The sequence below is a fragment of the Melanostigma gelatinosum genome, assembly GCF_949748355.1.
Source record: "Melanostigma gelatinosum genome assembly, chromosome: 8".
Taxonomy (NCBI): Eukaryota; Metazoa; Chordata; class Actinopteri; order Perciformes; family Zoarcidae; genus Melanostigma; species Melanostigma gelatinosum.
Window position 1 is genome coordinate 6597534 of NC_136641.1, and position 23479 is coordinate 6621012.

Genomic DNA, 23479 nt, shown 5'->3' on the forward strand with positions numbered 1-23479 from the left:
AACTTTGCCTGAACAAAACATTAAAAAAGAAGCTTTGTGATGAAAGAATGAGTAAAAATGACTTTCGACACCCATCTCTAATCACTGGACACACGTCACTTTGCTTTGTGCATTCCGATAGCCCTCCTCTATTATTCTGAACGTCATTCTGTGAGGATTTCAGCATGGTTTTGTAGACTTTTGTATTTTGTCAAAGGTCTCTTCTCGTGTCAAACGTCGTGTTTTGGCAGGAGCACATCGCTGCAGGTGGGAGGCAACCGTGTAGCACACAGTTTGACCACATCCTGCCCCATATAGTACTGAGCTACATATACGTCAGACTGACTGTTTTCAACTGTGTCATTTCGTCTTGATTGACATTAAGGTTTTTCTGTCTGAAAACGCAAATTGATTTCAAAATGTATTAACTGAAGCTGCCGCTGACCATACTTACCAATCCTTCTTCATAAAAGGTGTTCAATTAGCAGGTATTTCCAGCAAGGACCGGTTGATATTAGATTTTTCATGAAATGTCAATACCCTCATATATGGACTAACCAATATATATTGGAATAATCATGTTTTGCAGTTACTTCATACAGTTGCATAGGTCATGTGGAGGCTTCTGCAGTCTCATTAATCAAACGATAATACACGCAATTAGCTTCAAACTCTGTACAAGAAAGCTGTTTTTAGACATAGATGTTGTTGTGTGCGTGTGTGTGTGTGTGTGTGTGTGTGTATTCCTCTCTCCCTGTGGGCAGTTGCCTGCTGAGCTGCTTTTCTGTCACCCTGTGGTTTTGTTATTTTGAGCTCGAAACCGGATGTGATTCAGACTGCATGGTAGATTGTGTAATTGAATGGACTTACCCACACACACACACACACACACACACACACACACACACACACATGCACATAGACTTTCACACACACTTTATGTCAACGGTCATGGACACACAGAAGAAAACTCTTACACCCACACACCGAGGTTTCTGGGAACTACCCCCCCCCCCCCCCCCCCCCCCTGTTCGCAGAGGCACCCAAGGGTGAGCGAGCGTACGATGGAGCACCACCAGCAGAACACAGACGCGCACTTCTTGGTTTCAATACTTGTCTGAAGCATCAGTCGTTGACCCGACTGACGCCGAGATCGGAAAAGAAAAAGGACAAAAGGCACGCACACGCTTGTGCTCTGTGGAAAGAAAAGGACGGTTGAAAGTGGGGGGGAAACACTGAGAAGTGCGAGTGAAACTCATAACAAAATGATACATTCTGCATCAAAAAAAGATTTTAAACGGTTCTGTGAAGACTGTTCATTTTAGAAAAACAGGGGACGAGGAGGTGGAAAAAAATGAGAAAAAAAGTACATCCATCGTTTGTAAGATAGTGAAAATCAAGTATGACTCAATGCTGTGGCTGTTTGTCTTTATTCTTGTATTTCTTCTTGAACTTGTTCATTTTGAGATAAAAACCTTCATCCGTGAAAGTTTTGGGATTGTTTTTTGTTTAGTTTTTTGTAGTAGGATATTGATTTCATGAAATTACACAACTCGTGATTAAACAGAGGTCAGCTGTATACTTATAAATACAACTAACCGTTTCTAATTTATTTCTAAAGTTAACAGCTTCTATGATGCTGAACACACCTCAGTATAATGTGACTCAGTGCTGCTGACAGCGAACAGACTTTCGATTCTACTCTGGACCAGAAAAACTGACAAAGAACAATTGGTCCTGCGTCATGTACCCTACCACAGTAACGAATGCACTGTAGGCGTGTGTGTGTGTGTGTGTGTGTGTGTGTGTGTGTGTGTGTGTTTGAACACCATGTTTCACACAGACAGGATGCTGTCTTTCCTTCTACATGGACCCCTCCCGGTCTGATTGCAAGTCAAGATATGTACCTGCAATGTCAGAAAGTTAACACAATGAACTGCCTTTTATTCCCCTGGGGAAAAAAGTTTTTACAGCATGTGTGAATTCCACACTTATGCAGCCTAAAAAATAACATATCAAAATAACCGATAATCAAAAACAGACGTTTTTTTCTGCCTTTATACAGGACCAACAGTGTCTGTGATGGCTAAACATTGTTAAGGATTATGTCAGCATTACAAAGGTGGTGAAGGACGCTGTACCTCCTGCTACAGCCCTGGTTTTGCTCGCAAATCTTCTCAACCAATTTATGTCAGAGCTTCCTCCTGACGTACAGTCTCTCAGCCACTCTGTACGGCCTCTTCTGCCCCCCTGAATCTAACAGATCATGTTTTTTAATGTGCATACACTTAGTACAATATGTCAAACTATTGTCTCATCTCGAAGAGATCGATTGTTATTTCCACAGTAATTAACTGGCGGCAAATTCATGTCAAAACATTTACGCGAGGTTCATTGTATTCATAGCAACAGTGGTAATGATAAACTGCAATATGAAAGACAATAGGGTCTTTATTATCATAGTGGGGATATGATACCTTTTAATGACTCTTTTACGATACTGTTTCTACAGCTACAGCAGTGGTGTGTAAAATGAAACACATCTTCGTACTATGATATCAACAACAGACATATTGCTGTACGTAGTCATGCTGTAAATGAAGGTCCTTATATTAATACATTAATACAGTATTACTTAACACATTTCTTTTAGAAGTGTCAATAAATGACTGCAGAATGCCAAGTCCATGGCAATCACAAGAACAGCACACCTACTTATTGTGATTGTGCTCCAGGGATCATGCACACCATGGTTACAGACATCTGGCTCTTTTCTCCATATGGAAGGAATATCTACTCTGAGCCGTCAGCCACCGTGATTAGATCTGCTTTTCCATATTGTCTTGTACCAACGCTCCTTTGCAATATTCAAAACTGATCTCCAGCCCGAATAGCGCAAAAGAAAGTCCATATTTAGAACAGTCACTATCACAATACCGCGCACAGGTGTGTGTGTGAGTGTGTGTTTTGTTTCATAACTAACGAGCTTGGATTCGATACTGATGTCTCTAATCCTACAACATAAAGAGCTAATTGTGATCTGAGAGACTCCACCGCAGCGTGGTTTATGCCTTTGACTGAATGAAATGTAGAGCGGCGAGTAAAGCTGTTGGTACAGTCAAGCTGAACAATATGTGACATTGTTATAGGCCCACAGAAAGTATTCCAAACATTTCCTCATGAGGGCCCTTTCAAAAGGCTTTCTTCTTCTGTTGTTGACGACGACGTGAACACAATGTTCAGACAGGAGTCCTATATTAAACAGGTGGTTTAGTGTGGTTGCCAGGCAATGTTGTTTAGGAGCTTTATATATTTCTGTGAATTCGTTTTTCTCTTTTTAATAAAAAAAAATAGCAACACTTCAACAGCCCAAAGGCTCCAAAACATGTTCACTGACAGGAAACAGTAAAAAAGGAAACCAAGTTAGATTCAAGAGAAGATTTTTCTTTTCCCAGAATGTTGTTTGGCTTTATAGACACATGTTGTACAGAAACTGTGTCTATAAATAAATATACCAGTTTAAAGAAATAATTATTAGTTTAATGCTATCGTGGTTTCATTAGACATTTGTAAGACATGAGCTCAACTGGTGACTGTAATGTAGAAGGACCGGACTATCCAACATAGCTGAATGCATTATGTCATGTTCTGTATGTTACAGTCTGCAGGAACCAATGCCATGGACAAATGATCGAAACACATACATACAATGACTTTGACTTGGTGATTGGTGCATGGCAATAACCACAGTGCAATAATATAAGACATCATTTAATAGAAAAAGAAGGACAATGTACAATAGAATATGATAAACAAACAAACACTACGAGAGAATGTTACAATAAGTACGTTACTGAAGTATAAAGTGTCAGACCGTTCCAAATCACCACTGATGGAGGTTCCTTTGTTCGTAAGCAGCAGACTCACTTACACATGCTTCGTCTTGGGAGTATCACGTGCTGCTGTAACTTCACCCAGACAAAATACCAAGTGAAACACTGAGTATTCTATATTTAAACATTTTTCCTGAAAATGTTTAAATATGTTTTATAACATATGTTTAAAAACATTTTTCCTGAAAATGTTTAAATATAGAACATCGGCGCAAACGTTGGGCAAAGCGGAGCGCAAAAAAAAGTTGAACGCTATCACTCGTTTTTCCGGGGACCTCCATAAAGGGCCCCCCTGGAGGGTGTCAGGGGCCCCCGCCAGAACCACATCACTCTGTTTTGGGTTGTTTTTTGACAGCAGATGGAGCCACAGTGTGTATACGGACATTGTTTTTAATGGAGTCCCCACAAAGTTATTGTACAAGTGTATAAGCAGCCGAGCGCGGATTGGCTGCAGCGGGCACCCAATGGGAGTCAGTCAGCGCAGCGAAACAATCGTCCTAAAGGTCCGTGTGAAGTCGAGGCTATTTTTGGTGGGACCCGCCTCTCTTGCTATTTCTGTCAGCAGGAGAGCGGAGGGGGCAGGACTTGAGGGGCCGGACTTTTCTGTTTTTTTTTACTGCAACTTCCCAGCGCTGAGTCTCATTTCTTCTTCCTCCTCCTCCTCCTCCTCCTCCTCCTCCTCCTCCTCCTCCTCCTCCTCCTCCTGTACTCTCTGCTGACAACGCCAGCGGATCTCACCATCACCTCCCGCCAGGTTCGAGCTCTGCTGATTGCACAAGGACTTCTTTCTACATTTTCTATCTGGATTATTTTCAAGTCTTTTTCTCAAGAGGTGTTACTGGGTTTTAATCTTTACAAGGTAGGACGCGCTGCTGGTGACTGGGTCCGATGCGGGAGCAGCTGGGAGCTGGTTTTATGCCGTTTACTTGTTCAAATGTGCCTGTTGTTTGCATTGCTGAGAAAAGAACAAAAGCAAAGATTAGTCCCGGTGCCTGCGCAGGTGTTTGCACTGTTTTAATTGCTCACGAGCGCACAAAAGTGACACGCACAAGTGCGTCAGACAATGAGAACTTTAGGGGGAAACGCGAAGAGCTCTGCGGCTGTAAACGAGTGTTATTATAGCGTTCTTATAGCTGTACGCGCGTGTCTGTAACTACCACGAAGTCACTGTAGCAACAAGCACAGGGATTAAAAAAGCACCAACAAAGTGTAAATCCCGGTAGAAATATCGTCATTTCTGGTTGTCTTCGTAAACAAACAAACAAAACAAAAAATGTTTTGTTGAAACTGTGTGAAGTTTGAAAGCCACAATGGTGTCATTTAATAACAAACATTACTGAAATAGATTTTAGGGCTGTCTTGTTTGACCCCAATTAGCGTTTTGCTGCTGAACACATGTAAACCAGCATCAGCAGCAACAGGTCTAACACACACACGCGCACACGCGCACACACACGCACACACAGTTATTGACATACATTAATTTCCCCGGACGCACCCTAGCAATAATCTAATAATAATAATCATCTATGATCCTAACCCTTTCCCCTACCTTCAACAAAGTATGCACCCTAAAATGTAAATATTTACATTTTGTGGACTTGCATTTTGTCCCCGACAGGAAGGCGAGTCCCCACAACGTGACTTTGTAAACAGATTCATGTCCCCACAACATCAGTTTAACATCCCCCCCAACACACACACAGAAATTACAAAACAAAAACATATGCACGACTGGCCTAAATGTCTACTTTATTTGTCTCATGTTTGTGTGTGTTTTCTTTCTGCTCGAACAGCACTGCCACATGTGAACTCTAATATTGTCAAATATTGTCGACCTGAGGGTCGGGGCTCACTAACATCACAAGAGCAGCTCAGATTGGACCACGCAGCCGCACCCATCAGGTGGCTAAGTGTGCCAAGTGTGCCAACACGAAACCTTTCAGGAGCGTTATGTCCTCTGTGACTTTTATCTGCCAGCGGGAATTGCGGCAACTTCTCTGGGATGGTGCTTGGTGGTGTGCAATTGACATTTTTGCTTCTTTTTTGTTTTTGTTTGCAACAGGAGCTGCATTTCACTCGTTTATTTTTCCATTTGTCTCCACAGATGGAATCAGCACCTCTGGGGACATCATAAAGACAGACAGACAGGACAACAGATTTCAAACGGTGGCAGGTAGGACTTAAAACCTCTCATGACAACGTAACAAAAAGCAACTGTAACTTGATCGTAGCTGTATTTAACGTCATCGTGTTAAAGGTATCGGCCACAGCCATCAGCGCTGAAACATTCATGTGGAAAAATGCTGCTAGTCGACCATCTTGTCCTCTTTACATTTATTTTACAGCGTACACACGCACACACACACGCACACACACACACACACACACACACACACACACACACACACACATTCTGGGTGACAGCGGTTTTTCCAGTGCAGAATGATCTAAGCCGTGCGATTCTCAGAGAAGTGCAGTAAAGTACAGAACAGGTGTTGGCCTAGTTGCTGAGACGTTGCTCGGCCCGCTGTGTTATTCATGTGTGGGTTTAGAAAGATCCGGTTTGCTGCAGGTCACGCAGAAGTGTGGTTTATTATCACACGTTAGTGCGAGAGTTAAAGTCAAAACGAGATATTCAACGTTTCGCTGGCTTTGGCTGTGAAAAACATCCAGTTGCAGTCATTCAAAAGTAACTTAATCATGAATTCTAATTAGTTTGGCAGGAAATGTAAACGTCAGCCAACCACACTAATATACAGTCGTAGGAACTGCTTCACTTTTTTGTCAACTTCACCTTTGTGATTGTGTCATTTACCTCTTCGTGATCTGGTTTATCTTTAAATTCTGGCATTTCATCTTTGAAGTTTTTTTTCCTGTACGCAATTGAAACAGACATGAGAAACATCTGAAATTATACAAACTTTTATTGCCCACTTGCCAATTTCTTCTTCTCCCCCACACTTCTTCAGGTGCAACTGTTTTAAATGTGTCACCTAAGTGCTGCATTTTCCTTTGAATGTGGTCACAGTTAGACAATGAAAATGTCACAATTGATGACAAGTAGGATGCAGGATGTGAGCCTGACGCAACTCTTATACACGTATCTCACTCTGCTTTCAAAAAAATCAAACTTGGGGATGCCTTTCTTTATAATAACCATCCATTTCCATCAGTCATATGTCTTCATGGCACTTTTCTCTCGAAACTTTCGAACCAGCCCAGCGACTCAGCTCCGTCCGTGCTGACTCACATGGGAAACACTCAAAGGTTCCTCCTTCAACCTGAGATCTAAAAAATGCATTTGATCCACTGCTCCGCCCCTCAGAAACAAGTCGCCCCGGCTGTTTCTTTGTGTCCTGCCTTTATAGTTTAGATTAGCGCTCTCCGCTGGGAGGCATGGCCGTGTGTGATCGCACTGTGTAGGATTACAGTGCATGACTCTCTGAATAGGAGCCGGCTACTCGCCGTGCCAGGCTCCGCTGACCGTGTGCGAGCCGAGGACCGGCTATGTTCCCTGTGCGCACGTGTGGAAAAAACCCGGTGAGGTCATGGCCGTGGCTTTAGGGTCTGGTTACATGTGTGTTGTCCACGCGGCCAACTGACACTGGCTCTCTCTCTCCTTTGTCTTCCTCCCTCATCTCTCTCTTTACTCTCTCTCACACACACACACATATAATATCACATTAAAACATTTTCCACGTCGAGGGTATGGTGCCCTGAGGCCCGGCGTCTCTGAAGTTAGCAGTCTAAGGTGGCAGCAGTCTGTGCCACATGTGTGTAAAATGTTTAAAAGCTTCTCGAGCTCAAACAGCCCTTTAAACTATAATGGACCTGCAGGCCACCAGGGTTACTTCCCACGTATGTTCTCCTTGGTACTTTGTGTAACAATACAAGTTATTTTCATGCGGTGTGTACGGCACACTCTCTTCCTGTCTGTTCAGTTTTTCTTTTTCCTGTCTGGATATTTGTGTGTCTTTCATTCTGTCCTCTCTGGCTGACTAAACACAGTGTGGAGAAACATTGGGGACAGATAACAACAGGCTTGATTGTAATGGCTGCGGTGGAGATCACATATCCTCTTCCTGATCCTGGTTCCCTAACAATTGGGTCAGCTGATCCGGGCACTTTTCTTTTTTCTTGTTACTGGTTTGCGCTGAACGGAGAGAGCTGATGGAGAAAGAGTTGGTTATAGTAGATGGAGATGGAATGATGGACAGGAGGATAAATACTGTGAATAATGCTACTACTTATGATTGGTTTCATTGTTAAATAATTTGTTTATTATATAAATGGATTCATCATTTCATCATAAAATAGTAATAAAAAAAAAAATGACCATCACAACTTCCCAATGCCCGAGGTCACATATAGAAATAGTTTGTTTTGTCCGACCAACAATCCAAAAGCAAAATACATATTCAGTCGAATATCATAGAACCTGAAGAAAAACAGCAAATATTCTCACTTAAAAAGCTGGAACCACTGACTTTTTTTTTTTTCTCCATGTTTGCTTCAAACTACGGCAACAACAACTCAAAAAACAATGAATTGATGACATAAATGAAGTTGATCAACTAATAAAATGCAACAATACTTCTATAAAAATGTTAGGTTAACATACAAGTACATTCTTTCATGAAAAACGTTTGAGGCAACACTGCCATGCCAACTGAAGGGATTTCCACACAGTACAATAAGATACGGAAAATATATATAAATAATTATACAGTAATTAAAGGCAGTGAATGAGCTCCTGTTACGCCTTAACTCTGGTTTAATGTCTTTTCTTTGTCCTGCCACTAATCTTCCTCACTTCATTGTACGTCTGAGTAACCTGACCTCACTTCACCATTTAATCAGCGGGTTACGTTCGTCTTCATGGAGTACAGAGGTAATATATCACTAAATAACACACTGGAGCGGTAGCGACTACTGCACACTGTTCATTCAACGCTCGTCTCTCCAATTTCCAGTGTGTGTGGCGTTTTTGTTCCAAAACAGTATGAAGTCATTAAATCCCATGCAGCTGGCCCCCAAAAGCGTATCGACTTATTTGCACTGATCTGCAGATATATTATCGTCATTCTGAACTCTGGGGCCCCTTAAAGCCTGAATGCAGTGAGACTCAGGCTGCACACTAAGTTGTGGCATTAAATGTCGTAACACTAGACGGCAGTGAAGGAGGCGGCTATTTTTGTCCCGCCGAACAAATGTCTCGATTGTCCTGCCTCGAGGTGCATGAAATCACTTGATATGTCAGAGGTAATGTTATATAATGCTCTCCAAAGGTGAGGGGCGGGGCATGGCACTGTATGTGTGTTTGTTTGTGTTTGTGTGTGTGTGCGTGCGCACAGATGAGTACTTTTCATGTCGCTCAATCGTGTGTGTTGTTCTGCTTCTCCGTGTCAGCCTGGACATGTTGGGTGTGAACGGGACAGGAGGTGTGTGTGTAAAGTGTGTGTGCGGTGTGGCCCGCGGTAACACTGTCCTTAACGTTTGAGTAGTGTGTCAAATCAATTTATGTGGCATTAACCTCTGAGCTCCGGCCCCTTGCTGTGGTCAGCTGGGTAATTGGTCCGTTATTGGCCTCCAGCCGCAAGTCTGCGTCCCCCCTCGGGACGTCCGTCTCTCTCTCTCTCTCTGCCTCTGTCATACACACACATGTCGACACAATTAATCCCGTTGGAATTTACTGGAGTTACTGTCATGGAATTGTTTTTTATTCTAATTCAATTTGTAAGACTTGGAACAAAAAACGCATTCTGAGTCTCCATCGATTTGTGTTTCACCATTTGCTTTTATCCAAAAAGCAAATCGATGTTTATTTAGCATCCGAAACCGTTGATACAGAATATTTCCCTGTATTCACTCAGACCTTTGGATATTGTTCTTCCTTTAAATGTGTGTGAGCTTGAAATGGTGCGTCTGGTGGTAAGGGGCTTAATTTTATGGGGTTAAATTTAGATTAGACTTTGATGTTCTGTTTTACACACGCTGATCGTCTCGCAGGTGATGTGACCATCTGATAATAGGCCAATGCCAGGCCCGTGTATCAGTCTGGCCCCGAACACGAGTTTTCCCAACCACAATCATCGCAGCGTTTTTGCTGTTGTCTGTCCTAAAGCACCGCACCAATGAACGGCTCACATTCTCTCCAGATCACCGAGTTGACCGACGCTGACCTCGGATCAGATAGCCTGTTGTTAGGGCTGATGTTACAGGATCTCCTCTCATCTGGATGGACTCCTGCCTGTACATTTCACCGTGTGTGTGTGTGTGTGTGTGTGTGTGTGTGTGTGTGCACATCAGGGGGTTGTGTATGTGTGTGCGTAGATGGGTTTCTCAGAAGCGCCTGTCTGGGATTCGCACACAGGAAACACACAACTGCAGAGAGCAAAGGTGAGAGTTGGCGAGTACTAATTACAAATGTGCTGGCTGGAATATGTTCAATATCACAAGTAGATGCACAATGATATGCAGTGATTTATAAACATGCAGGCTCACTGCTCACTGTCAGATTTATCAGAGGCGTCAGTGAGCCGGTCTTATGATTTTTACTTATTAAATCCTGTATTGACAGCAAAAATGTGCTATAATACACTGAGGGCATCTTATATTTAACATCTGTCTTCATTAATGTCTGCTACACTTTCCTGGCAAATGGAAGAAAATTCAGATAACTGTAAATCAGGTCATTTCTCACCATGTGCAGAGAGAGGTAAGGTAGTTGTGGAGTCGGGGTCGGCGTCATTTCTGCTACTACATCCGATGTCTCACTGGAATCCTTTGTGTCAAGTGAAGTGCAAGTTACTGTAATCACTGATTCATCGGTTCTTCATGTTTTATGTTCATAAGTTCTTTCAACGCAATATTCCAAAGCCCAAGCAGCCACAGTTGAGCTGCTTGTTTTGTCCGTTCAGCAGTCCAAAACTCTAAGATATTCAGACTACTATCATATACCAGCAAATATTCACTTGTTCAGGAAATTACCTAAATTAAACATCAAATGGAGAGCACTCGGAGAGGGCAAACCTCTGCTTAAGGTCATTTCATCAAGTGAAAAATAATGCCTCTATCCGATCCGTGATTCGAATCCGGTCCAAAACTTAATGGGTTCCTCCTTGGCCCATGTTACATCCTTCCACCAAGTTTCATGAGAATCGGGCCAGTGGTTTTTCTGTTGCTCCGCTGACAAACAGACACACACACACACACTGAGCCGATAACGTGACCTCGTTGGCCGAGGTAATTATAATTGTTTCAGCTGTAACCTAGCGGTTAGCGATTTACAAATCTGTGGCGGAAAAACATCTATTTGTGGAAAGTGCCTGAACTCTGTTACAAATCGTGATTATTTTGTTTCACGTGCACCATTTCTAAATGCATAAAATATTATTTCTGCTCCAAAGCCATGCACACCTTCAAGTGTTTCTAAAAGGGACACTCGTCTGTGTGTTTCAGTATCGAGGCTTGTCCATGACTGGGTTTATGTATGGCTTCTTTTTTATTTGTGTGTGTGCGTGTGTGTGTGTGTGTGTGTGTGTGTGTGTGTGTGTGTTCATCCCTGACCAGAGTGCAAAGCATGTGCAGGAATGTTAATGTCTTCTTCCTTTGTTGTCCGTGCAGACAGCCGAGTGTGACTGTGCATATTCATGAAGCTGCTTTCCTGGAACACGTTAACTTTTACCAAGGAAGGAACATAGATGAAGAAAAAAACGAGTTGAAGAAATTTCAAGAAAGCTAAAAGGGTGGAGTAGAGTAGAGACATACAGTGTATGTACAGAAATAGACAAAGGGGGATGGAAAGATGTATCAAAAAAGGTCCTGTCAGCACATACACTTCATTCATCTTTTGCAACAGCAACATGAGTTGTTTTGTGAGTTGCAGCCGGCGCTCGATGTTCACTATAAGAACTCTCCATCTCTCCAACGGGTCATATGTGGTCCAGCAAATATAAAATGTTGTTGAATTTCATTGCCCGTTGGTTTAGATTTTTGACCATTTTCAGAAATTCAAACTACTTGCTAAGATTAATACAGTATATCTGTGCAGATGAGTCTTTTATTCAATACAGCATGATGTTCACTTAGCAAATGATGGTCCATGTAGACCATGAAGCAGAGTATGCTTTAGGGCGGGGCTACTTTGTGAATGTCTGCTGTTGTCCATGTTTTTCTCTTAGAACTTTAACCCTTTCACAGTGTGTTTTCAGTTCATGACAGTTGATTGTAACCTTTTTGGTCACTTGAAAGTTCCTTATTCAGCGTCCGGGTGTACTTAGCTCCACCCTCTGGGTGTAACATGGTTACGGCAAAAAAAACACGATGGTTACGACCGAAAACCAAGATGGTGACGACCAAAATGCCGAGCTTGAGGCATCAAAACAGGAGTCCACAAACCATTGGTTGACAGTGACTACGTCCACTTCTCATATACGGTCTATGGTCTTCACTGATAGGACCAGTTTTTTCTTTGATATTCGTTTCAAAATATTCAGAAACATGTAAGAGAACTGCAGGTGAATTTGTGAACCCGTCGTCTCCATTCAGCAGAAAACACAACCAAAGTTGTGTTCACGACGAAGTTTAAAAAAGGACTTTGTGTCTAACTGTGCAGAGTGAAGCTGACTGAGGCTTCAGCAGGAAAAAGCTGCTGATCATCTGCTCTCGTTCTTATCAGCAGAGAAGCCTTTGCTGCAGATTGCAGTTTTTTTGTAGCTACCAATCTCTCCACTACTACCACTACTACCACAGGCTATCAGTGTATCAGTCGTCACTGTTTTCACCGCTGATAACCAGCAACATCATTCAGCTCCTTTCAAATCATTTGCCTCTTTCGCATTGCAACATTTTAGTGAGAAGAAATGACACGACCAACATTAGAGAGTTGTTCGTGATTAGCATTTGTTTTCCTGATTCCGGCATTGTGTCTCTCAGTAAGAAGGACGAGTGTATTGAGGGCTGTGATGATAAAGGTGGAATGATATCTGTGTGACTGTGCGGTGTGTTTATAAAAGATAAAGGAGGGAGATCCCTTTGAGTGGGCTGCTGTGTTGAGTGGCTTTATCTGTGTTGGGAAATGTGGAGAATGTGTCTGATGTTAAGAAGAACGAGAGAGAGAGAGAGTGTGTGCGTGTGTGTGTGTGTGTGTGTGTGTGTGTGTGTGGGAGAGAGAGAGTGATGGAGAGAAAGGGAGCCTCGACAGATGTGTAGAAATATTGAAGTTAGGTTTGACAGAAACATCGTATGATAATTAGTTTAAGGCAGGATCACGATCTCTGATCTTATGACGATTGTTCGTCATGTTGGTTTTTAAGACTATTTTACAAGTTACTGAGCAGTACGACTGAGCCAATGTCGCCCGACAAGATGACCAACAACACTCCAAATTCAATTCTGAAATTGATTGTTTTAAAGGTTTGTTTGAAGTTCCTTTTAAATTTCTATGCTCTCACACAAGGACCGACTCCATCAGCGCGTCGACTACGAGCCTGTTTGTAACCGGTAGCCGATGGACAACGCGTTCCTCTGTCCACTTGCCTCTCCTCTGCTCCGTGTGTGGAGAGCCTAAACGGTGACAGTGGTTTGGAGTGTTCCATCTATAACCTGCCCCGTCCCCGAGTCAGGCTGCTTAAAGCATAGAGATGGAGTTTATTGCGTTTGGGTAGACTTTAAGATAGCAGCGGCACGAACCTTTTTAGCAGCGGTGCCTGTATGCAGGGGAAACACCGGCGCCGTAGAACTTAAATGATAGATTGTACACTGTTGCGTGATACTAACGATCTCTCTGTTAAGGTGGAGACATTATACTCAAATATCGTCATCTCGCACACCCCTAATAGAATAATCTTTTTTAAGATACTGTCACTCAAACCTTGACGTCCTTCACGTTCAGGTCCAGTGACACTAACACAGCAGTGGTTATAGAATACTTTGTTTAGAGATCTGCGGGAATGAGAGTTTGACTGAGCGCGTACATTTAAAGCATGTATTTCTAACCTCATGTGTATATGCTATGTATAATGTGTCCACTGGTCGAAGACGGGTTTCCTGGGATCTGCCCAGTACGACCAGCGCTGTTTGCTCTCTAGCAGCTGTATTGCATCAGTGAGAGGAAATATGGCTTTGCCAGAGGGCATGTCCGCAGTACTTATTTCCGCATTTAGCTAGATGATTGGATACTAATTCAAGTATTCTTCCTGCTGCTCTGATCTTTATAATTTATTTCTCTAGAAAGTCACTGAGTATGGAGAGCAGGGTGACTTGGGGAGCACTGCAAACAGAGAGGACTGGAGTTAGGCCTCCTTGTTTACGTTGCTGAAGTGTCCTCGGGTAAAGCCATGAATGCGTTCAGCCTCCGCTCATCTGTTTGCAACCCATCGTGACCATCTGACCACCCTGCTTAGGGCGACAACGTGCGACAAATTTACCCACAGGGAGCGACACAGATGTCAGCAGCTGATTCAACGCGTGACAGCTCCAAGAGAGTAATTTGGGTTTTCTGAAAAGTGTCACAAACGGCTCTCAGGCCACATAAAGAAACGCTTCCCCCTGATGCAAAGTTGAGATCCAATAGATCGCTTGTCAATCACACAAAGTGCTCATTTCCTTGTCTGTCCAGTCACGGCGGCGGTCACTACTCATGCTCACCTACTTCTTCTTCTGTTTATTCCAAAACCAAGCAGAAACAAAATGTACCACTTGTCTCTGTGCCAGAGGATTGTTTGGAACGGACAGAGGGGGGATTCTCCACCAAACAATCCGATTTGTTGTTGCAAAGTTTGCTGTATTGTGTGAGCGATGGTGTCAAAGACAGGAAACAGCCATGAGAATGTCAATAAGGCCCTGAGATGGATTCTTAGCTCTGCCTTTGTTGTCTGTGCAGCAGATGGAGGATTCCCTGTCATTTGTCAAACTGGACAGCACACCTGGTGCCTGTGTGTGTCTGTAATGAATGAGTTGTTCTAAAGTTTTCAGCCTCGGGCGAATTGCAACACTGAGTGGAGCGGGAGATGACTGGGACACATGGAATGTTTGTGTGTGCGTGAGTTATGTAAAGAGATATATTATTGGCACGCAGACCTGGTGGAATCCTAAAGCACCTGTTTATTTGAAGCAGGGCGGGATGCAAAAGCTTACTTGGATTCCTCTTTTACGAGCTTGCACGACATTCATAAATCTCTTGGAGACCCGTAATTTGATCACTTGCCTATTTAACATCAATTTTGCAACAAAAACTCCAACCCACGTGACCACGTAGGTTGGTAATTTGTACCGTCTAATAGGAGCCGAGGTTAGCGTCCCTACTGGTGGCATGAGATCAACACGTCCTCATCCATTTGAGGAAAAGATCACGGTTTGGGTTAGGTGTTTTACATTTCACATAACTTCAGTTACATATGTTGGGTAACCTTTGTTACGCAAAGTCAAATTGGACTTTCACGCACAAGACGAACAGTAGTCTCCTGGGTCAAGGTCCTGTGTTTGTTAGACCCGTGCATCCGTCCCAACCTCCTCTCTACGTGAACAAGGCAGCAACCTCCGGGTCTGTAAAGTGAAGCCAATGCGGAAGTGCCTTAAACTTGCCAGCACTCTTTCTAATAGCCGTCAGATTGTCAAGTCCGATTGTATAGAAGTCTATGGGGAAATGAACCTAGTCTCAATTGATCGATTTCCTCAGTAAACATGAGTATATGGTCTCAAATGCCTCAAAAGTCCTTTTCAATACATCATGGTGTTCAATTAGTAAACTATGGTCCCATTTAGAGTAGAAAAGACGATAACGCAGGATCCTTTAGGGCGTGGCTACTTTGTGATTGACAGGTTGCTGCCACAGCGTTGTACAGTCTGGGAGTTGTTGTGTTTTCATCTTAGAACTTTAACCTTTCACAGTCTTTTCAGTTCACAGGAGTTAATTGTGACGTTTTTGGTCGCATAAAGGTCGGTTGTACTTTGATTTCTCTCTCGTATCACTTCTGGTAGCAAAACCCCAACACCGTGCTGCGGAAAGAGATACAGAAGTATCAGCTGCAGTACTACCAGAATTCCAAACAGCTTCTTTCCTCTGGCTGAGACTTCTTAACTCATCCTCCACCCTCCATATATAATATCGTTTTTTTTTGTATTTTGCCTATGTAGCAAAATGGGACGACAATCTGAATTTTGTCGTGCAACCCTGTTGTCCAATGACAAATAGAAAGCCTTGTAACTTGTAACCTTTTTAAGCTGCTTGTACCAAAGACCTCTGAGGTCATCTGTGGAAGAGGACGGTCTCCAATTTAGTCCAGATGGTTATTTTGACCTTAAACCAAAGCACTACTTAAATGTATTAATACCCCATAAATGTCTCATTTTTCATCTCACCTGTGAATAGAAAATAGATTTTGGACTTGACATTTGTTAGTCTACGTTATTTTAATTTCATTTTTTTGCTTTGATAACATTTTGGAAAGTTGTCTCTCCAGAATCTGACATTTCACAGTCAAACCAGGTCAAATTAATTTTAAGTGATGAAAAGATACCAGCTTCTGTACTCATTGTGGCCTTGGTAGACCAGAATGCATTGCAAAACAATTATCAAGATTATACCAACTACAAATCAGCACCGCTGTGCCAAAGGACATCTTCTCAAAGCCTCACAGCATGGCTGAGTTCACAGCATGGCTGTGAACTCTTACTCTTGTTTTTCAATGGCAGAAACCCTGAAAAACCAGTATAGCAGTGCTGATGTGGCATAACACTTCATGAATATAGTGAACACGATGACGGATGAGTTTGGGGAGTGTGAGTATCTGAGCGTGTATTTTTCTTCTGTACACGATAAGATAAAGACGGTTCACACGAAGGCCTGGAGCCTGATATCTACCAGAGACACGTGGGTGATTTAGGTACCTCCTAGTGTCCTCACTTAACCCTCTGTAGACGTGAGCAGCAGCAAAATGCCCTCACTAAAGAGGGTCGTCCTCATTTTGCTATTCTTGTGACACGCACACACACACACACACACAGCAGAGGGTAGTTCTTCAACTTGTCGACAGCCACACGCACTACCATTGACACTTGAACACTCAAGTACGCACCAACGGAGAAATTGTTCGGCGACAGTTGTAGGCTGGCAGGCAGGACTACACACACACACACACACACACACACACACACACACACTCAAACCACAGTCTGGCCAGCTGCTATGGGAAGAGAAGAGGTTATGAATGGGAGCGGCAGCTGTGGATTCCTCGGGATGATGCGGGGAGAAGGAGAGATAGGGGAGAGGGAGATGAGTGGGAGAAGGAATGAGTGAGAGCAAGAGGTGGAGAGAGAGACGAGGAGGAAAGAAAAGAGGCGGAGCGAGGATCAGTTATGATTTTTTTTAGCTTTTCTCTACAACCAATTTTAGACGCTTCAACTTGACTCTTCATGAAATGAAATTGAAATAACTATTTATTTGAACTGCAAGGGAAGGGGGCTGGATGTTAATACAAAGTATAGAACCTAAAACCTGAACTAAGGCGCTATAGCCTACAACTGTTGTACTTTATTTTTATTTATTTTGCCCCACTTATTAGTGAGCCAGGACATTCAGGGCTGCTGCTGAGAAAGTCAGGTGACGTAGTATACAAAGAGTGTAAAGAGATGTGAAGTGTTTGAAAGGAGGCTTTCAAACAAACACAGGACTTTCACCAAGGAGACCGCTGTCTGTGTCCCGTGTTAAACCAAAAGTCAACGCTGACTTATTTTAACTCACTTTTGTTACACCACTAAAGTACTTTAAGTAAAGTACTTAGTTAACTTACGTACTTACCTAACGCCACCTACATAGAAGAAACATACTACGTTTTTACAAAATAACTTCTTACACTACGCAATATATCAATCACTATCTGATTCAAGACCGATGTGCCTTTTTTTTGAAAGTCAGTGTAACACGTGGATCGGTTTGTTCTGTAAAAGTCTTGAGGTCTGATTCCACATGTGACCATGTGATCCTAACTGTCAGTACAAGACTATTCATAGAGATCCTGAGTTGTGCAAGGCTCATTTAGCAACTCTGTGCTTTTTGTGTGTGTGAATACAACCTCCCTCCTGCACCTTTTACTTTATTAGAGTGTTAATCACTTCCATACTGATGAATTCATCTTGCCCGACACTAAACACTGATCGTTATAAACAACATTGAATCAGCATATTTCAATAAAATGATTCTAAATGATGGCTTTTAACTCGAGATGTCTTGTTGGTCTCTGTTGGGAAAATGCTGCGGTGACCAATCCCGAAGAACAGATCAGTGTTTTGAACAAATGGAAGAAAGTGGGCTGCTACACCCACCATGGTTGAACAGACACATAAAACAAACAGCGCATCCTAGACAAACTCAAATGTCATCAAACTGATAATCCTGGGAGAAAGGTGTCACTTTGGTGCAGAAACACCACACCACTGCACTTCCCCAAAACTGAAGTCAGCATACTGTAGCGTTGCAAAACGGTAAGAGTCAACTGAAATGACCCATGCTGGGAAAAAGTTTCTCCCATAATACTATTCGGCAGTGATTGTATCCGACCAATTATTGTGTGTGGCAAATTCAAAGGTATAGTTTGATGGTCAGAAATACATTTATTCTCTTTCTGCTCCACCATGTAGCAATGTTGTTGTTTTTATCAGAAGCAAACTAACAGTTCCTCCTGCTTCCAGTCTTTAAGCTAAGCTAAGCTAAATGTGTCCTGCTATGCAGCTTCATATGTGGTGAAGAGACATGAGAGTGGTATCAATCACCTCGCATTACTATCGGCAAGAAAGCGAACAGGATTTCCCTAAACTATGGGTTATTCCTTCAGTATAAAATAATTATTCTGTCATGTACAACAGCAGTGTTCTTGGCTTCTCTATGTTACAAGTTGTTTTACTCACAAACACAAAAGCTCCTCCAAGTATTGCAAAGCTACTTACTCTTGGATCTAACTTTATTAAGGTATACAAGATTTATTTAAGCCCATCCAGTCCCACAAGCGATTGAAAGAGACAAAACAATTTAACTGGATTGTCAATAGTTTACTTAGGAGTTTTTCCATGTTCCTGGAATGGGTGTGTTTGTGTTCAGTACATTGGTGTGTGGCCTTCAGGGCCACTGTTAGTCATTAATGTGAGTCGTTAATGGATGTCAAAACCCTCAGCTTTCCACTAAAGCCATACATTGAGAGGAACAGGAACAGTGATTTGGGAGGCAGTGTGTGTGTGTGTGTATGTCAGAGAAGCCAAAGTTATTTCCGTTTTTACCATCTGAGCATGCAGTCGAGTAGGGAACTTCACTGCTGTAGGGGCTCAAGGGCACTGCGGCAGCAGCATCACGACAACAGCAGGGGGAGGAGAGGGGAGGAAATGGGAGTCTAAACTCAGCTCTTAAACAGGAAGCCACCCTGGTTCTCCCATTGTTGTGTTTTTATAGACTCAACTTCCTGCCGGCCCGACCACCCCCTCCGTCACCATGGTTGCAATCCCTGAAGTTTATGGGATGGATTGTAAAGATCTGCAATAGAAAGAGCTGACACCGGCCAAAGTGTGCCAATTGAAGAAAAGATGGTAGTGTGAGAGAAGTTGTTGTGAAAGTGGGTTCCTAAAAAGTGTATTAAAAAAGTCTTAAAATGCCTCCAGCAGTGTTGTCAGAGGTCTTATGTTTCATCACATCCTTCATTTCTTGCTAACTGTTTTCTTAGTCTGCACTTTATAAGTTTCAGCGTTTTGTTTTCATCTTGCATTTGAAAAGGAGTTTAAAAGTCCTTTTCTGTCTGGAGTCTGCAGGCACCCTGCCAGACGAGGTGCTTCCACATGTGTGAATGAAATGATGAAATCAACAGTTTGTGTGTCGGGGCAGCGTCAACAAATCGAGACAGCGATACAGAGAGAGGGAGGGAGGAGAAGAAAGAAGGAGTTAAAGAAAAGAGGATGTGGCCGACAGTAAAAGATGACTGGAGGGGAGTGGAGCTCTCTGTCTAATTATAGATCCTGCTGTGAGCTGGCTGAGGCAGAAGTGCTGCTGGGGTTTTCACATAGCCGGATATTTACAAGACAGAAACACGGGTATGTGCCTTTTGACTTTATTTATCCATTTTCACTCTGTGTGCCTGCGTGTTCGTGTGCGGTCCGTCGTTCCTCTGGACGTTTGCATCTCCCGAACGGGAGGTGGAACCTGTTGTATCACAACTCCTTGGGTCGCACTGCGCACTGGAAGCCTGCTGTGGTGCACGTCGGTGAGTGTGACAAAGTGTGAAGATCAAGCCTAAGGCGTGAGGTTGAGGGCGAGCGAGGGGTTAAAAAGAGATTGCGTTCCTCTCCGTCTGTGTCACTCATTCTGTGAGATTTCTTCTTGCGCCGCTTTTGCGACGACATTTCTTTTGAGTGCAGCAACACAATGCAAGAGGTGTGTGTGTGTGTGTGTGTGTGTTTGAGAAACTCAATGAGGACTTAGGAAACTGGACCCACGCTGCATTATACATCAACCTTCCTCTGTTACTGTCTCACACACACACACACACACACACACACACACACACACACACACACACACAGTCCTTTCTGTCTGTCATGCACACAGACACGCATTCAAATCCATGCATACAGCTCTAATGCTATTAACTTATCTCTCACACATATTGTGATTTCCCCACAGACGATGAATTGAAAAGCACCCTTTCTTGTGAATGTCCACTGTGGGATCGCTTGCAGGAGGCCAATGTGCTTGTTATTGCACGGGAGCCGTGTCTGTTTTTGGATCGCTGCTATTTTGGGTTTGTTTAGTGTCCCACATGTTTGTTCCTGTGAGAAATCTGCTGTACATCTAAATGTTGCATCGGTCTCCTTGACATGTTTTTAGGTTTCAGCTGGACTTGTGCAGTGATTCATCTGTTGTCTGTTTTCTCCTCAAATCCCAGAATACCTATGATACATTGAGGCAGTGTTTGAGCAAACGGCAGGAAGGTTAAAAATGCACTTTCAGCATAAAGTTCAGGTTTTGATTTTCTAAATCAGGAAGTGAGGAATAGTGAGATCCGGACAATATACAACTGTACAATTTGTTTTTTTAAAGCTAAAGAGGAACAATTAAAAAAAATAAATAATGATAATTCCTCTCAATCATCACTTATGACCCACTAGAAGTGTGTGGCGGTGTCTGTATCTGCAGAGACCCTGCCCTCTGCCTGTATTTTCTCTTTTCTTATGATTTGACTGTGTTCTGGATGTCTCTGGGCATCAGGATTTGGACCCCACGTGGAGGAGTAACCCCATTCTTATTCCTCAGTGGTACCGCAGGGTAGACAGTGTTCTGTAAAGAGCAAATCAACATGAATGTGAAAATACAGAGGGTCTGAATTGTGCTGTGCCAGAACGGCAATACCTATTGCTGAATCAAGTGGGCCATTTAATAGATTAGACAATCAGCAGAACTTTAATCCTCAACAATCTTACTGATTGATTGATTGTGTGAGCAATTTATCTAAACATTTCAAACATTTGCTCGTTTCAGCTTCTGAAATGGGAGACTTTGTTTGTCTTTTCAGTGTATTTATCATTAAAGTAGAATATCTTTGGGTTTTACACTTGGTGGCAAATAATGAACAGATTCATCAGCAAGTTGCATCTGTAGTTATAATACTTGTACTGGGCCGGGCTTTACAATGAAACTAGGTCTGTTTGTTCAAAGAGATCTCGTCTCATTCGTCACTCAATCTCATCTTGACCTGGAAATAGCTCGTGTGCAACAATCTTCAATGAAAAGTGATGCAATCAGAGCGGCATGCTGCTCTGGAAAACAGGTTTAAGACTCAACATAATATCAATGCTGTGTTGTACCAGATACATCAGAGAACAGAAACATCTTATTTGCAAAAAGTTAGTTGCTAAATTTGTCAAGAAGTGACTTCATCAGCTTTATTTTTTTGCAGATGGTCATGCATCTTCACTTGCTTAAGAAAAACCAGACGTGAACCTTCTGCTTTGACCCTGTGTGTGTTTGTTTGCTTAAGATGAAATGAGAACTGTTTTCTTTGGCAATGAGCTGGAACGACTTGCTGTAAACTTGGACCAGTAGGTCTTTGGAGTGAATCCTTATATACACACACCCACACACACACACACACACACACAAAGGCATTATAAAAACACAGCTGCATGCCACTCCAAGCATTTGGAGAAAGGGGCGAAGGGATTGCTAGAGATGGAGTCAAGAGGAGAACGCTTGACTTTCTCTTCTTGACTCCGGCTCCGTCCTTTACCTCTTTATTTTCTAACAGTTTCTCCTTTTTTTGTGTGCTCTTCTTTTTCTCTTAATTTTCCCTTTTTGCAGACATCTAGTAACTCTGCTGGTGACTCACCCAAGGTTTTTTTTTTGTCTTTTTACAGGGCCTTGAGTCTTCAATTTGTACTAACCCTCACAGATACCCCGAGGTAATGACATATTTTATCTACTGAAAGTAGCTGTTGCCTCTGAAAGGTGTAGTGTGATTTAGTCGCACCCGCTCACGCAGCCCAGTCAAAACAGGAGGAGGCGTCGCGGCTATATTTGGACGTGTGTCAAGACACAAAGTGGTGGCGTCTGCTCAGTTTGGTGTTGACTTTGTACGGAGTGTCTATCGCGAGTGGCACTGCGCTGGCTGTCAGCTCTCCCTCTGTGTGCAGCGAGTGACTCGACTTATCTGCGGATTGTTAAAGATTGTCGACCAACTCGTCCGTCTTTCGACTTCGTTCTCCCTCTCTTTAGTCCGCTCTGCTCTTTTTTTGTTTTCTTCTTCTAATTCTTTTTCAGTTTTTGATGAGGGGGAGGGAGAGCTATTTATATCCTCGTCTAACCTGTAGGACGAGTCCTGAGTCTAAACGGGATACAAACAAAAATAAAAAGGGGGAGGAATTCATTATGTTGTTCATTCGGCATCTACTTCTGCCCAACCTGAGAGAGGGATCCCTCTTCAGTTGACCTCCCAGAGGTTTCTTCCTTTTTCTGTTTCCTTGTTCTTTGTATGTTTGTACAGATTGTAAAGCCCTCTGAGGCATATTTGGCTATTCAAATACAAGTGAATTGAATCTGTAGGAAGGGATTACCAAATGTCAGGCCGTGGGGTAGACTATATCTCCCTCAATCACACGGAGAACCTAATCTACCTCATCTCTCACATAAAGCGGCACAATCCCAACGGTCTCTACAGCCAGACGGGCCGTATCGCACCGTGTCGTTGGTGATTTCCATAATGACACGCTGGCACTCCTGCCCAAAGTAAACCGAGCTTTGCAGTGCATTGTTCCAAGAGGAGCTCACTGTACTGGACTTCAGTCCGTTCTGATTTGGCAACACTTGCGGTTCCTGCCGGGAAACAACAATTTGCGTTTTTGATAACACAAGTCTCAAGAGTTCAGTCCAAAATGACACACCTCAGGCAGCTAAAGTCCGAAATAGAAGCGAAGAAGAAGAACTTGTGTGCAGTCTCTCTGTTAGAAACTGAGGGCTGCCTTGTGGGCATCACTTTGTCTCAGTAAAGAAGACCGTCAGCAGCTGAACTCATGATACGGTTGTCTTCGGTGTTCTGCATCGCATCCTGTGCACTTAGCTTTTCATGTCG

General features: G+C 42.9%; 1 protein-coding gene across 5 annotated transcripts in view; it reads left to right on the forward strand.

Moving 5' to 3' along the window:
• Nucleotides 1-23479, forward strand: part of hdac7a (histone deacetylase 7a) — a 60720-nt gene that overhangs the window by 12442 nt on the left and 24799 nt on the right. For 2 of the 5 annotated variants that reach the window (XM_079273889.1, XM_079273890.1), the window contains exon 2: nucleotides 5980-6048. In XM_079273889.1, coding sequence (XP_079130015.1) covers nucleotides 5980-6048 — 69 coding nt within the window. Of the gene's footprint in view, nucleotides 1-4591; nucleotides 4732-5979; nucleotides 6049-19889; nucleotides 19950-19998; nucleotides 20120-23479 lie in introns of those variants that run through there. The other 3 variants (XM_079273891.1, XM_079273892.1, XM_079273893.1) reach the window with 3 other exon arrangements.